Source organism: Rattus rattus, chromosome 9 (genome assembly GCF_011064425.1).
Source record: "Rattus rattus isolate New Zealand chromosome 9, Rrattus_CSIRO_v1, whole genome shotgun sequence".
Lineage (NCBI taxonomy): Eukaryota > Metazoa > Chordata > Mammalia > Rodentia > Muridae > Rattus > Rattus rattus.
The window spans coordinates 14501197-14518660 of record NC_046162.1 but is presented as its reverse complement, the minus strand read 5'-3'; the positions used below and the strand labels follow the sequence as shown (position 1 = coordinate 14518660).

Below are 17464 nucleotides of genomic sequence, written 5' to 3'. Positions count from 1 at the left end.
CTAAAGCTCAGTCCCATGGGCATTCATTGGAATCGCCAATAACTGCAGCAAAAAGAACCGCTTAAGTGTCACCTCATCGCCATAGGAAGCTATGGCTAGACAGTTCCCTGTACTCTGGATCATAGAGACCCAAGCAGGCATAGAAGAGCTTTCTTCAAGCTTAATCTCACCCAGCAGTGCCCCTGTCCCACCCCCACAGAGGCAGCATCAGAATCCGTAGGTTGCCTAGCCAAACCTAGATGCAGGCTTTTATTCTTATTTCAACATGGCATCCAATAACCCTGCTTCAACACCTAGGCCACCTGAGGAAAGGGGTGGAAAAGAATCCTGAGCCCCTGCATTCGCCACATTGTGTAGAACCACCTTTCAATATACATAGAGCTTCTCCCAGTGGAACATCTTATCAATTATTCCAGTCACTGAAAAGCAATCGGTAAACTGAGCCAGTTCCTAGCCATCCACGTCCCCATTGGTAAACTGGAGGCCTCATAGCTGGTAGGTAGGACCAGCAGATCCAGTTCAGTTTCCTGGGATTATTATTTTTTTCATAAGGAGTTACAGGAGGAGGTCAGGAGTGACCACCATTAACTTTCTAAGAAGGTCATGGGATGGGGAAGGGGGTGCCCTCTATTTTGGTTGGTTTTGAGTGTCTATTTTTTTTTACATTAGTCTTTTTGATGATCCACATGTTACAAAAGGCAACATGTAAAAAAACACACCCCTCAAATTGCTTTGTTTCAGAATGCTTTTGCGCCCTTGACCGATGCCAAGACTAGGAGCCATGCTGATGATGTGGGTCTCGTTCTTTCTTCATTGCAGGCTAGTATATACCGAGGGGGATACAACCGTTTTGCTCCATATTAAATGATAAAACCATTAAACAAACAAACAAAAAACAAAACAAAAACAAAAAAACCAACCTTCCAATGTGGGGAGAGAGGAAGCTTTCCGAGGCCCGAGTGTTGCGACACATGCAGTAGGACATCACTTTAGCAACTCAAAGAAACAACTAAAAAAAAAAAAATCAAAAAAAAAAAGAGGAAAAATTACATTTTTTATCTTATACCTCAGATATTTTGTTCTGTGTATTTTAATATTGTGGGTCTTTGGTTTCTGAAGGTTTTTGTAGTTCAGTTGCTGGCTGTAGGAGTTTTTGTGGTTGATCTAGAGAGAGGCTAGATATAAATAAAAACCGATTTAGGGCCATATCCAGAGTGCTATATTATGTAAATGGATTATATATGCCGAACATGAAGCTACTGGGGTTACGCTGTTTGGGAAGACTATAAGTGGCAAGTCATTCTTTCTGCATCTATATTATTTTCTTCTGTGAAAGGGGAGGCCGGGAGGGGCTTAGGGGTTTGGGACTGGGGTTTGGCTGAAAGGAAAAAAAAAGAAAATATATATATATATAAATACATATATATAGTAACTGATGAATCTAAATGACCCACTGCACCAACTATCATAAATCTATGGTTCGAAGTTACTCCTGGCAAAGGCAAGCCAAAGGCTGTGTTAAGAATCTGCTTCTTATAGCACGGAGATTGCAGTTGAAGGAAGCTGTGACAGTCCGCCCTCTTATCATTCCACCGCAGTACGCAGCTTCTTACCTACCCACTAGTTATTTAAGCCAAGGCTACTAGTTAGGCCATCAATAAGCATTCTTTTTATATTTCTTCCAGTATGAGAAATTATTGATATCACTGCTGACTTTTATATTACGGGAGGGAAAATTAACATTAATAAAAAGGTGATAAAAAGCACTGTTTCTATTTTTTTCTTTTTTTCCAAAAAAGAAAGTAATAAAAACTTAAATTCTTTGTACCAGTTAAAAATATGTATAAAATTTACATCTGTGCAGTGGAGTTATGTTCTAGAAACAGTCTCTGAGGCTTTAGTTTTAGCTTAGTAGATTAACTGTTAGAGACAGACGTATAATTTTTATGGAATTACATGATAATCATATCTGGATTTATAGTCGCATTTTACAAGTATCGCAATCATTGAATAGAGATAATCACGGTATTTTCATCAGCTTGATACTTTTTGAAAACATGACTGCGCTGTGAGCAACTTGCAATTTTTCAGTCTGTGAGAGCCTGCCCTTCCTTCTCCCCAGTGCCCCAGGGTTATGTTAAACTGGTGTCTTTACTTCTATGCCAAGGCCCAAGACAATTGTCAGAAGGGAGCAAAAACAAGACAAAAAACAAAACTAGAACCATGCCCTCCTTCCCCAAAGAGCAGTGGAGCAGGGCCAGAGCAACACTGCCGAAAAATTGCAGCTTGTGAATTTCTTCTGTTTGAATCCCCCCATGTTGTCCTGTTTACAAGTTAACCTAAGTTGGGGTATCTGTCATGGGTCTTCCTGTTTTTGTATTTAAATTCTAAAATATCAGCAAGCTGTTCCCTGAGTAGTGTTTTTGCCTGTGTGTGCAGTGCCGGCCCCACGGCACGCACTTTAGTAAGTTATCAACTCACGCTGTGAACCTGCCAATCTGCTGTAACAACTCTGCTTTAAAATCAAAACCAAACAAAACTTTAAAAAGAAAAAAAAAAGTGTTTGTGATCCAGCTTTTCCTCATCATCCTACGTGCATGCCCGTAAGATCGGTTGGATATTAAACCATCAATAAAGTTTCATGAGATTTGAAAACAAAGTTTTCGTAGCTTCGATATCTAAGACCAGAGGATCATGGTTTGGGAGAGGAAGAAAAGCAAGGGGCGAGGAGGGGAAGGGAGAGAGACTGCTGAACTGGTGAGAAGAGGAAAAAAAATCTAGGAACTGGTCTTCTTTCACCAGACCTCTTTGAGTAGGGAGAGATGGGGCCAGAGGGGGACAGGTTGACAACATCACGTTCCCACTCCCCTGGCCTGCTACAGTGCGCACCTGGTTGATGTTACCCAAGGCAACAATTTATCATGATGCCGTAGCATTCGACCCCAGATGGGGTCAAGGTAATAATAGGAAGGGGCTGCACAAAGGTCAACAGACTCCTCCCAGTCGCCCCAGCTTTCCAAGCCTAGAACCTGCATTGTGTATGAAATCACAAACATGGAATTCTTACTGTGCTGGCTAAAGTAAAACTCATTTGCGGTTTTGATTTCCATCAACGAACTGTACTTTCCCCCACGACCGTATGTAGTTTTAATAAAAATCATTTAGAGCAAGTGGGTGCCAACCGATGTCGCAGAACCTTTTGTCTAGGCACTCCGCTGAGCTGCCGATAAGTCGTTTTAAACTGTCATGTCAGAGGTGTAAACAAACATTTTGGATTTTTTAAAACAACAGTATTTATTTGGAATGTTTTCATTTATCTAAATAACTATTGCTATTATGAATTATGGAAAAAAGATTAATGTGGCATATAGTGACTTCTTAACACACATCACTCAATCTGCAAACCCAGAAAATGTGTATATCTGTCTTTAGAAATTAGTGTTTATATCACTTACAGTGGTTTGTGAATAAAGAAAACTGGTTTGTAATATCAAAAAATAAAAGCTTAGTCTGAAAAGGTACCTGTAAGCTGGTGTTCTGAGTTCTTCTGCCTCTGTGTATTTCTTTATGGGGTCTACACACACACACACACACACACACACACACACACACACACACACACACACACACACACACACACAATGTGAAAATTGAAGAAGTCCACCAGAAATTGAGCATAGTAGTTCATACATGCAATCTCAGCCTCAGAATTATTGTCTTTATGTTCAAGGCCAGCTTGGGCTACATTGTGAAATCCATTCTGTAAACTGAATTTTTTTTAAATTGGCATGAAGGTGTGTGTGTGTGTGTGTGTGTGTGTGTGTGTGTGTGTGTGTGTGTGTGTGTGTGAGAGAGAGAGAGAGAGGGGGGGGATTGAGATTACAGTTATATGCCACATCTATGATCTATGGAGTGGTCCACCAAGGTTTTCATGGTTTGTGTAAATATACATTGTGATGTCTCAAAGCCAAAATCGTATGATGATGCCGTCTCAGAACAGGTCCCCATCATTAACTTGAACATGACTGTCTATGGAATACATTCATATGACCAGCTGTGTCAAATGGACCACCAGGCTCAGTCTGAGCTTCTTAATATTCTGCAGTAGAGGGGGGCTGTTTCGTGTGTCAGGGTGACAGTCCCTCTATGCTCCATGCATGTGAGCCCAGATATTTTGGATTCTTCTGGAGCTGGAATCACAGGCATTTAAGAGTCACCTGATCTGGATGCTGGAAATTTAACTCAGATCCACTGGAAGAGCTGTACACATTCTTAACCACCGAGTCTTAGCTCTATTAAATTAATTTTTAAAAAGAAATCCTTCATGTTTGAACAACCTGCCCCATGTAGTTACTTACAAATATCTTAATGCTGCCTGGTGTAATTATCTTGTCAATCTGAAATCGTGCAAGAGTTAAAAAAGATGCCAAGGAAAGCTAGGCCCTAGCACTATGCCACAGGCTTTCACCCATCTGGTCCAGTTGCCAAAAGCATGTACCTGCTAATTCTGTGGAATATGAACATTAGTCTCTGTGGTTAGGGGTGCAAGTGTTCCTTCAGAGAGTTGTTTCTGGTCCCAGCACTCACACTGGGCAGCTCCTAACTGCCTATGATTTAAGCTCCAGAAGAATCCAAAACTTCTGTCCTTTGTGGGCACCTATTCTCTCTCCTCTCTCTCCCTTTAACACACACACACACACACACACACACACACACACACACTTCATAATCATCTCTGTAACATGCATCTTAGGGTTTCTATTACTGTGGAGAGACACCATGACTACAACAACTCTTACAAAAGAAATCATTTCATTGAGGCTGGCATATAATTTTGGACGTTCAGTCCATTATTATCATGGTGGGAAACATGACAGCATGGTACTAGACATGGAGAGGAAGCCGAGGGTACATTTTGATCCACAGCTGCAGAAAGGGACTGTCACACTAGGCCTAGCTTGAGCATATGAGACCTCAAAGCCCAACTCCAACAAGGTCACACCTAACCCAATGAGGCCACACCTCCTAATAGTTCCCTGTGGGCCAAGCATTTAAACACATGAGTCTATGAGGGCTATTGTGTTCAAACCACCACAAGGTGCTTGCAGAAACACTTCAAGAATGATAGACTAAGATCACATATGTGTAAAAGAGATACAAAGAAGGTTCGTTAATGTAAGCTCAGAGAGCCCATGATGGGGAATGTTTCCATCTGGCCAATCAGAACTTGAGAACCAAGATTACTTTTACCCTGAATGCCTGCTGAATACCTTTGGTTTTCCATCCTCTTTCTACGTCAAACGTTGACATAATAGCATTGAGTTCTGAAGACTGTAAGGATAGCTGAATTAGTAAAGTGCTGACTATGGAAGCCTGGGGACCTGAGTTTGGATCCTTACCATCCACATAAAAAGATGGATGTGGTACCCATCTGTAATCCTAGCACTGAGGAGTTAGCGATGGGAGGATCCCTAGGGTTCGCTGGCCAGTTAGTCTTGCTGAATTGGTGAGCTCGAGGTTCAGTGAGAGACCCTGCCATGCAAAGCCTCTGTCTACTTCCTAGGAAGGAGGCTTTGTAAAACATCAGTTCTTGGGCTGAGCGCTTGTGACCCCCATGCATACATACAATCTGGCACACAAGCAAAAGCTCGGGCTTACCAGGACATCGAATACCAACAGGAAACTCATAGACTTCCTCTCTTAGTTACATCTGGTGAGCTAATTACAGGGTTAATTCTTAGGCTACCTGGCTGGCAGTACTTCCACAACAAAGAACCATCATTGTATAGAAGTTACCATCTTCCAGGGGCCATGAGGACTGTGTGGGAGCTATGTACGCATATGAACACAAGCACATGTACCTACATAGGAAGTATGCCTATCCAATCCATAGCCTGGTTACTTTCACCAGTAATGAAGTAAAAACTGAATATGAAAGTTAAATATCCTCACACCAGGAAAGAGGACGCATTTTCAGAGGTTGGCTCGGCAGGAGGCTCTTTTACTTTCCTTTCCTGTAGAGGAATACACATCGACAGGGGTATTTGGGACACGTATACAAAAATTCTCCAAATCGTTTCTAAAGAGTATGAAAAATCTCACTGTATAAACTGTTCAAGATTCTGCCTAATGGTTAACACTGGACTAGGGAGTGTCTCCTCACATAACTCAGAGTGGAGCCCTTCCACACAAACGTAAAACTGCTCTGTTTCCTGATTTTTATGGTTCTGGGATTGGAAGTTTGCATTTGATCAGTAACAGTTGCCACCGTAAGCCCTTTAGAAGGGCCTCCTCTGAGACCCCAATCTTGCCTCCTATGCTGTACACTGGTTACCTTCCTTGAAAACTGGGCTGGCACCTGGAAGACCAACGAAATAGCCACGAGTGCACATGTATTCAACCAGAGGAAAGTATTTACTGCATGTCTCCCTAGCGGAAAGTTGATATTATGAAGAGAACATTAATGAGTCATTAAAAGCCAAGAGGACCTTTCCCAAAAGGAATAGTGCTAAGGTCACACTGTAAATAACGTAAAACCATTATGCACATGTAATTCCTAGTATCCATCTAGAGGAGACAGTAAGACTGAAAGCGTTTTCAATTTATTGATTTTCATGTGTATCCATATGTGAGAGAGTATATGTACACACATGCACACATGTGCACACATACAGTAATCTACCACAGGGTGCTTGTGGAAGTCAGAGAATAACTTGGGGGTCTGGGTGGGGGCGTTCTTTCCTTCTACTGTGAGGCCCCTGGGGATCACACTCAAGTGCTCAGGCTTGGTGTCAAACTCATGAATCTGCTAAGCCATCTTTCCCTCACCTACTGAACTTCAGCTACCTCAGCCGTAAAATAATGCAGGCTCTATCTGTTCAGTGGGGTCCTTGAACAATTAAATGCATTGAAACCTAGCCTGTTATGCAGCAGTTTTTCTTTATAGTCAAAAGGCATACTTATATACATGCACATACACACATTTTGGTAACATATCTATATAGGATATAAGTTTATACCTAAAGCTTTATGCACCTGAAATAAATATATTGATAAGTACACATAGATTCAAATCTGTATGTATATATGAGCTGTGTGAACTAAGAACCAGGTAGTCTGGAGGTCACTCTGAGATGACATTGCTCAGGATGCACCCACCTTGGCTCTCTGAGACAGAGTCTCTCATTGGTCTTGAGCTGACCAAGCTAAGCTGGCAGGCCACCAAGCTTCATGCAGGGGCCAGCCAGACTCTATATCTCCAGCGTTAGGGTTATAAGCATACACCACCACCATGTAAACATAAGGCTCCAAAAGGCATGGAAAGGCCTTTGCCACCCATGCTACTTCTACTGCCCATGGTTGTATTTTAATTTATTTTGTTTATTTGGCTTTGAACACAGTATTATCAGGCCTAGGCCTCTGACGTGCTGAGATTTCAAGCATTCACTGCCATAGCTAGCTCTAATATTTTAAATGTATTTTGATACATTTATCAAATAAATATATTTAATTTTATGCCTAACAAACAGCTCCCTAAATAGATGCTCATTTAAAGTAGGTCATCAGCAAAATTATTATTATTATTATTATATTGTGATCTTTATTATTTTGATCTTTCTTAACCCTCAGTGGCTAGGGTATATTATTGCTCATCTACTCACCAAAACTGGAGCTCAAGCAGGCTGGGGACATGCCCAGGGTGAGCAGCTCTAAGCAGCAGAACTGGAATACACTGGCTGTTTGCAGTGTCTGCTCCATGGTAATATAGGTTTGGCTTTTATCCCCACACTCAGAGACATTTGTCTCCAGTAGCTGCCTGGGGAACTCGCATCTAGATTAGGGCCCCTTGAATTCTTTCCATTCATGATCTTCTTTTCCTCAAAAATCTTAATATAACCCCAAGTATATAAGTATATACAGTAAATATATAAATAAATAAATAAATGTATAAATAAATATATAAATATATGAATCAGTCACTAATAACCATCATAAGGAAATACATTCTAAAACAATTGTGGTATGCATATAACTGAACATGTATTAAAGAACAAATATGCACACTACGATGAATGTGCTTGTTTTTCTAACACAATCCAATGTAAAGTTATACCTCTCTGATATTAACATGCTGTGAGATGATGACAGAAAAATATTCGAAAGTGCTTGCTTTCTGCAATTAAACCATTATAATCCTAGAACAGTGGGGAAACTTGTATGGACTATAAAAACACTGCAGCTGGGCCAGCAAGATCATTCAGCAGAGGGAAAATGCCTGCCACCAAGCCAGACCATCTGTATTCGTTTCCCAGGCTCCACTTGGTGAATTCAAAAAGAAAACCAACTCCGATATGCGGTTCTCTGATCTCCAAATTCACACCATGGTACACATACTTCCCCACCACTCACATGTGCACTCACAAAATGAAATCATCGTAAATTTGTTTTTGACAACTGCAATTCATGACATATGGCAGTCTCAAGTCTAAACCAAGGTGTTGTGGGTATCCTCAATGGTGTGGCACACAATATGACATCATGCACTGTGCAAAGTGCAAGTGTCCTGTGTTTAGAATCAATGCTGCAGTGAGATCTCAGAAGCCACGCAGGGGAACACTTTTGGAACCTGAATTCATCCTGCTTTGGTTTGAACTGCTTTTTGGTTACTGTGCATTCAGAAACTTCTCGCTCTTGTCACAGTATTGGGTGGAATCCCCACAGTAACCCACGGCATAAGCAGCTTTGGTCTAGTGGGTGCAATGCCCTGAGAGCCCCCAGGGACCACCTTCCAATCCTGTTTCTGCATATCTACCGGCAAACATACCACTGCTCCCCGGATTATCCCTCAGGACGCTAAGAATGTGCTGGTGACTTTGACATCCTAGCTCTCTGACTGAAATAGACAGATGGTGTGTCGCCTGAATGAAGCAAAAAGTCAGAAGGAGCCACAGTATTCCCCAGGCTCAAGAAACGAAGGGAGAAAGTAGCAGGTGGAGGTAGGAAATAGAAGTGCAGAGACCCAAGTAAAGTAGGGTAATGGTGCTGAGGGGCAGGGAATGGCTTTGGAAGCACAGAATGCAAATTGGAAGTTGAGCCTCCAGATGCCAGCAAATGTTAAATCTCCCACAGTCCCTGCTTCTCAGCTCCTGCTCCTTGCAAAACCCGCCTTCAAGCAGACAGTAATAACTGCAGGGAGCAAAGGAGCCCCTTCCTGTTCACACGTGGGAAGTCAAACTTCCTGCAGCCACGCCAGGAAGTTGTGCAGAACTGAGAAAGCAGGTCAGAGGCATACTGCACAGCTTGCCTTTTATCTCCTCCAAACACTCCCAGGCTGGCTAGAGTGAGGGATTGCAATTCATTACTGTAAGAAGGACCTTAGCCCAGAACCCTGATGCAGCTGGATGGGACTGTCAGTGGACCAGCTGGCTGCTGCTTTCTCCTCTTTGAGTTTTCCTAAGTTATGTGACTAGATGATGTATTGTCCCTCCAACTACTTCCCTTTGTTCAAAGACCTGTTCTCCTCTCATTGGTGTGGATACGTATGGCGTGATGGGGTAATTCAGAAAGACAGTTAAAATGATGATTTAACCAAAAAGGAAGATGCACAAGAGGTTAAAAACCCCATGGATCATTCTGTTTTTATTATGTGACTCAAATACTGATACCCAGAGTCATTGCTGCCTGGTACAGTGAAAGAAAAACACAACTTTCCTGGTTGAAATGTCAATTTTCTGCTACTTAAAACAAAATGACTTACCCAAGTTCAATTAAAACACAGAAAGAGAGAGAGAGAGAGAGAGAGAGACAGAGACAGAGACAGAGACAGAGACAGAGACAGAGACAGACAGAGACAGACAGAGACAGACAGAGACAGAGACAGAGAGAGATGTGTGTCTTCCATTAAGTCAAAGACCTAATTATAAACAAATACCCAAATGGAAAAGTAGCAAAATGTAGCGACTACAGGGATTTTTACTATTCTTTTCTGAATAATTTGTAATTTTTTCTTTAAAGCTCTCACAGTTCTTCTTGGCATCTTTGGTCTTCTCATCTCTCCTCCTCTCTTCCTCACCCTACCTCTTTCCAAAGAACTCTGTGATCTTAAGGCAATTTAATTAGCTTCCCTGAGCTTTCATATTGCCAAACCCCCCTTCTGGCTCCACTCTGGGTTCAAGGCCACCCAACACTCAGGCCTCAAGCCAGTTACCTTTGACTTGAGGACAGACATAATAAACTGCCATATTTTGGGGCTTGATTTAAAAAAAGGTTAGAACCCCAAATGAGATTAGATCAAAGACCACAGAGGGACTGCCACTTACTGAAACACTTGAACATCTTCAAAGTGCGCCCCACCAGTCTGTCCAGGAAGGTGCTGGCACTCTGAGCTTCAGATTTGCCAAGCAGGAAAGGTGTTCAGGTCTAGAAGGCAGCAGAAACCCTAAGCTCCGCCCCACACATACATCCCACTGGATGCACTTGACACTGGTAGAGACATGACCATATCCAATATAATTCCTCTTTAAGAAAACGGAAAACTCAGACTTCCCTGAAATCTGATTTTAGGAAGAGGTATCCAGCAGAGCTATCAGAATATAAAAATATGAGAGAAGTGTCATAAGGACCCACCTTGCTGTTTTTGCCTTTTCCTCTTCCATGAACTTCAAGGTTTCCCCTTCACACCCAAAGGGCTGGAGCGATGGCTCAGTCACTAAAGCACTTGCCACAAATATGAGCATCTGAGTTCAAACCCAGAATCAACACAGAAAAGCGTGGCGGAGTGATGCACCAGTGTAATCCCAGTGTTGGAGAGGCAGAGATGGGCAGGACTCTGGGCCTCCCTGACCAGTCAGCATAACCTAAATGCCAGGGTCCAAGTCAATGAGATCTTATCACTAGTAATGAGGATCTGAGTTCGGTTCCCAGCAGCCACATGGAGGTTCACAAGCATCTAGAACTCCAGTTCTCAATATCAAGAATTTGAAGAAACATAACCTATGGGGTAGAAATGTAATGAAGACACCAGAGGAGATGATTGGTTGGATTGATTGGAGAGGGCAGATAGATGGATCTTCTGGCTTCTGCCAAATAATTTGAATTATGGTGAAAGGAAGCTTTGAAAGATAATTGAAATGGGTAAGTGGTGAGGAACTACATCTACTGTTGTCCTCTGGCCTCTGTAGCTCTCACTCACATGTGCTACCATTCTCCCTACCCTTTACATTCAAGCACTCATGCATGCATGCACGCATGCACCCACACACATGTGTGCACAGGGATACACACACACACACACACACACACACACACACACACACACACACAAGTTATAGTTACCAAGACCTACTTTTGACTCATATGCATAAGTTCTAGGATTAGGAAATGAATGTTTAAAAAAAAATACAGAGCATGTACATAAATTTAATCCTAATACCTTGGGAGACAGAGGCACAGGAATTTCTGTGAGTTCAAGGCCAGGCTAGTCTACATAGCAAGTTCCAAGACGACTTGGAGTGTTACAGGGGGAAAAACAAAGGAAAGAAAGAAAAGAAGATTAAGGTGAACCATACAGATCAAGTAGTCCATTGTGAACTAAATAGTCTCCAGAAGGGCTTGTGTGACAGTTTGATCAGCCATGTTCTGAGTCCCTAGCTACTAAGTTAATTTCTCTCTTGATACAAGACTATACTCTACAGGAAAGAAGGGATTGGCATAAGAGGGCCTCAGGAAAGGATGAGAAACTTGGAGGAGGACAACTAACACATTCCTGGAAGTCCCAACGGGGTAGCAATTGGTACAGGCTCTCTCTGACTCTGTTGACAGCCATTGGATTCCCTTCCTCTAGCTGGCCTGCCTGGTCATGCCTCAGCGGATACACTTAGACCTGCTGCAACTTCCTGTCCCAGGGTGGGGTAGTACCCAAGAAAGGGATCTGGTTCTCTGAGGAAAGGGGGAGGGAGTAGTAAGGGGAGGGATTTGTGATGGTTGGACTGGGAGGAGAGATAGGAGATCGGGGCTGCAACTGGGATATAAAGTGAATAAATGCATTTTTTTTAAGTGGTAAAAGAGAAAAAAATACACACCTGAGGCAGGATGGCGGGCCTGAAGGAGGATGAGACATACGATGTCCCAGGACCTGGTGAGATCACAGGGCCTGCACTTGCTTGCCCTCTCCCTGTAATACACCACAGTATGCTGGCAGGCATCCAGCTGCACCAAGTTGAGCTTGCAGTTTCTGGAATGAAAATCCAGGTGGCTAGAAACAGATTTTACAGTCAGTTTCTCTTTGAAATATCTTTTTCTCATATCATTTGATAAGGATCTTGATACACAATGGCATCAGCAGTAAAATGGGTAATATCAAACGGAACTCTCCAGAGTGTCTATTTGAAATCCAAAATGGGAGCTTTATCTAGTGTTTGTCATAAATTTACATATTCTTCTCTTCCAAATGACTACAGCTACAACACAGGACTTTTGTTGACATCTAACAGCAGGACAATAATAGTGTGGACATTCTACACAAGCACATGAAACCTGTCCCTTACCCTGAACCTCTGCATAGTAATGAAGGAACACAAACAAGTGCTGAAAACCAAATTTGAGGGGAAAAAAAGCCAACACCTTGAGCAATGCCCCAGGATAGGACAAGTGGAGAGTTCTTCACTACAAAGCACAGCTGGTACCACTTAGTATCACAGACGTCTTAAGAGATCACACCCTACCAAAGACAGGAGACTGCTCTTCATTCTATGGGTATCGAGGAAATGTTGCTTTGTGTCTCATTTGCCAACTGAGAAAATTCGACCTGGTATATTCATTAAGGTGTTATATAGGAAAATAATAATGATTTCTCCTTATAGGAAAAAAAATGACAAATGTGGGCTACGTGGGTTCAAGGCCCAGGATCATCCCAGCTGAGTAGAAAATAAGGACCACAGTAGATAGATAGAAGTCTCTCAAGCTCCTCATGGCTGCTAGCAGGACTGGGTACCTTGAAGAACAAGGATTGGAGACCCTTTGCTTATGTTGACTGTTAGCAGGTGACATTTGTCAGATTTCGGAAACTACCTATGGTTTCATCCTATGGGACCCCATGGAGTCTTCACAGTTGGAGTATTTGTCTGTGTTGCTGAACTTTTTACCTTCTCTGATTGGCTTAGACTCAACCATCTCAACTCTCAGTACCAACACATAGTCAATTTCAGAGTAAACTGTTACTCCCACCAAAGACATCCTCTCTCTTCATAGGCAACTCATCCTATATGCAATAGTAGGTTTAGACCAAGATCTATCCATTCTTGAGAGAAGGCCTTAAAGACCACCTTAGCATCGTACCTATGGATCCTACCTTGTTTTCATGAACACTGTATGAGTTGAGATATGACTCAGTGGTTAAAATGTTCTTGCAAAGGACCAGAGTTTGTTCCTAGCACCCATGTCAGGTTACTCAGTCTCCTATAACTCCAGGTCTAGGCAACATTGATAACCTCACCTCACTTCCATGGGTATTGTACTCACATCTGTGCATACACACACACACACACACACACACACACACACACACACAATGTTTTCTTTCAGTTATTTATAAAGAACAAATAAAAAACAACTCAAGGCAACAACAAAATTCCCCCAAACCAAGACAACAAAATAAAACACCCTATCCCATCCAAAACCACACCACCACTAAATAAAAAGCACACACACAAACACTGGAGAGTCCATTGTATGTTGTCCAATTGCTCCTAAACATGAAACTTGTCCTGGAGTGTCGCTCCATTGGAGACTTGTAATTTTTCCTTCTCCCAGTAGGTATAAATGATACTTCAGTTGTTAATCTTCGCTTTAGTGGATAGGTTTTCATTCATTTTTTAATATAACAAAATAAAACATAATATAATAAAACAAAAACTATTACATTGAAGTTGGACAAGACAAACCAAGAGAAGCAAAGGATTTCATAAAAAGGCACAAGAATTAGACACACATTAGGACCCTCAGGAACCCCATAAAAACACTAAACTGAAAGCTATCATATAAGCACAGAGGACCTGGTGCTGACCCATGTTCTACCTATGAATGCTGCTTCAGTTTCTCTGACCTCATCGAGCATTGCTCATGTTGATGTAGAGGACCTTGTTTCCTTGCTGTTCTCCACCCCTTTGGCTCTTACACTCTTTCTGCTTCCTTTTCCATGGTTCTCTCTGAGTTCTGAAGGGAGAAATTTGATGGAAGCATCCCATCTAGGATTAAGTATTTCAAGGCCTCTCACTCTCAGCCTAATATATTGGCTGTGGGTCTCCGGTTCCCATTTGCTGTAGGAGGAAGCTTTGATGATGGCTGAGCGAGGCACTGATCTATGAGTACAGAAGATCATTAGGAATCCTATCACTACATCTTTCTGTTTTTAGACCATTATTTTTTGGTTTTACCTTAAGTTCCTGAGCTATCTAGTCTCTTGTCCTTGTTTACCCAAGCAGTGTAGGGTATGGGCTCCATCTTGAGGAGTGAGCCTGAAGTTGAATCAGGTATTGGTTGGTTACTTCCGTAAGCTGTGTGCCACCATTGCTCTAGCATTTTTTTAGGATAGTACTGATCAAAGTGTTTGTGGCTGGCTTAGTGTTTATGTTTCTCCTTTGGTAGCATGTAGAGTACTTTCCTATGACATGACCATGTAAAGGAGAAGGCTCTATATCAGCACCAGGTCAACTTCTCTATGCTTGATGAGTTATGGAGGGGTCCTGATGTCAGTTCCCAGAGAGCAACCTACAATTGTGGCAATGACCTGAGTTGTTTGATGATTCCTATGGGGCCCCTTTGTAACCAAACCCTAGTATTAGAATCTTCCTTCACTGATTGCCAATTGGGTCGCTGGAGGTTTTTTTAAAATTAAATACATAGACAGTGTATTTAAATAGTGAATTAACATGAATTTAATTACATTTAAAATTAATTAAATTAATTAATTAAAAGAGCATAAGAATCATGTTTGTCTATAATTCTGACTTTTCAGTGTAGCCAAAGCCATAACTATTTTCTAGATAAAAGAAAAAAGAAAAAGATTCAGAGAAGACAGAGATAGGGCCAGATCAGCCTGTTCCTTTTAAACAGGAAATGTCACATAGAACTGTCCCTGAACAGGGTCTCCTGGACTTTTCTCGAGAACTGCCTGGCTACTTAAGACACAATAGACGCTTGATATAATTAACTATTACTATCCAGCACATTATCCCCAAACAGCAGCTCAGCATGGAGGAGCATTTGGTTCACTTTTTGGGTATCGGAGAGCCCTGAAATTGGAGAAATTAGAATTCAAGTGATCTGCATGTGGCTAATATTACATATGAGACACATTGCTCTCATTCTGATGAGAGATCTGCAGATCTTTTCACACATTGGTACCGTGTGGGATAGTTCCACAAACCATGTTAGTCTGAGAATTCCACTGGGGTTCTGATTTAGAGGATCTGGACATGCTGTGAATGGCGGTTTCTAAGCTGATGTTAGCATCTCCTCATTCTATATGAGCAGACATTGAAGTTCTGGAAGGTAATGTAACTGACCTGCTGAGTCAAACTAAAAAGGACCATTGGTCCTGATCCCTGAGACTCAATAGACAAAAGAAAACAACCAACTTCCTCGAGTTTTCCTCTTGCTTCCTCACACTATGACATATATAAGATCAGTCACATATACATAAATGCATAAATAAATGAAAAAAGTTAAATCTAGAAATAAGCCTAAAGGATTTCAAGGCCTATATACTTAAATTAAGTAATTTTGTAAGATTTCTTTCCCCCCATTCCTTTTTGCTTTCTTTCTTGCTTGCCTGATTTCTATGGCAAAGTATCTTTATGATCCTGGTTGGGTTTGAACTATGCAACTGAGGGAGACTTTGGACTTCTGATCCTTCTGCCTCTGCCCCCTGCAAGCTAGAAATAAAAGCATGCACCACACCCAATTCATGTAGTTCTGGAGATAAACACAGAGAACTTCATGAACAATAGACAGTCTACCAAGTGTGTTATATCCCCACAATCTGCCACTGAGATAGATTCCAAACATCTTTTTACTTTTAATTTTGATTATTTTAATTTTAATTGGTAAATAAATCAATGCAATATAATGTTAATTTTTATGTATATTTCATTCATACACGCATACAAACACACACACATATGTATATTCAGTTAAATTGGACTGACTAACATTACTCTCATGTCCTTGCTCTGGGATATTTATTTATTTATTTATTTATTTATTTATTTATTTACTCATTTTATATGCTTAGTAGTATTTAAAACCCATCCCTTCAACAACTTTGAAATAGGCTTTGGTGTTAACTTCTATCACTGTACTGTGCTAGACCTTACCTGATATCAACAAAATGACACTCTAATTCCTTTAGCCACCATCCCTTTCCCTGCCCTGCCTGGTCACTAGTTCTCTAATACTTACCATACCACCCTCTGTTTCTCTCAGTTAAGACAGTTAGACTTCATGTGAATGACAGTGCGTGATGTTTCTCCTGTGTGCTGAACAAGTTTCACATAATATTAAGGAGAAGACATGACCCAAAATTGGGAAATAAATGTACACATATCACATAGCAGAGAATGTGCTCATCTCCAAAGTATAGAAATTCAAACTATTGTCCTTCTGGCCCTCTTCTCTACCCGTGTTCCTGGCATCAAGGACAACCAGGTTCTCCTGGGTCAGGCTCACCAGCAGTGATCTGTGCCCTGTTCCCTGATCTCCATTTTTTCACCCATGGTTCTGCCTACATTCCTGGAGGCCTATAAGCACCACCCCTGGACAACCAGCTAGGGCCCCACCCTAGGCCACTTGCCTGCCAGGTCCCTTTGGGAAACACCTATCAACAGTGAACACTGCACCCCATTTTTAGGCCTACATATTTGCTTGCACTCCCAGAAGCCTGCCAACACCAGGGATAAACAGCTGGCTAAAGGCCAGCTTAATTACACAATCAAGAAAAGTCCAGGCAATATGGTACCACTGATCCCAGCTATCCTACTACAGCAAGTCCTATACATTTTAACACAGTCAAAACACAAGAAAATGACCTTAAATTCAATCTTCTGTAGATGATAGAGACCTTTAAAGAGAAAATAAGCAAATCCCTTAAAGAAATCCAGGAAAATACAATCAAACAGGTAAAGGGAATGAATAAAACTGTTCAAGACCTCATAATGAAAATAGAATCAATAAAGCAAGCACAAACCGAGGGAGTCCTGGACATAGAAAACCTTGGTAAGAGAACAGGAACTACAGATGCAAGCATCACCAACAGAATACAGGAGATGGAAGAGAAAATCTCAGGTGTACAAAATGCAATAGAAGAAATTTATACATCTGTCAAAAAATTCCTTTAAATATAAGAAGCTCCTGACATAAATCATCCAGGACATTTGGAGCATTATGAAACAATGAAACTTAGAATGAC

The 17464-nt window shown here is 41.5% G+C and overlaps 1 protein-coding gene across 5 annotated transcripts in view; it reads left to right on the top strand.

Annotated features, from left to right (window-relative positions):
* Rbfox1 (RNA binding fox-1 homolog 1) overlaps positions 1–3528 on the top strand; it is a 1521216-nt gene extending 1517688 nt beyond the window's left edge. For all 5 annotated transcript variants that reach the window (XM_032912759.1, XM_032912751.1, XM_032912758.1 and 2 more), the window contains one exon: positions 742–3528. In XM_032912759.1, coding sequence (XP_032768650.1) covers positions 742–864 — 123 coding nt within the window. In that variant the 3' untranslated portion in view covers positions 865–3528. The remainder of the gene's footprint in view (positions 1–741) is intronic.
* The last annotated feature ends 13936 nt before the right edge of the window (positions 3529–17464 follow it).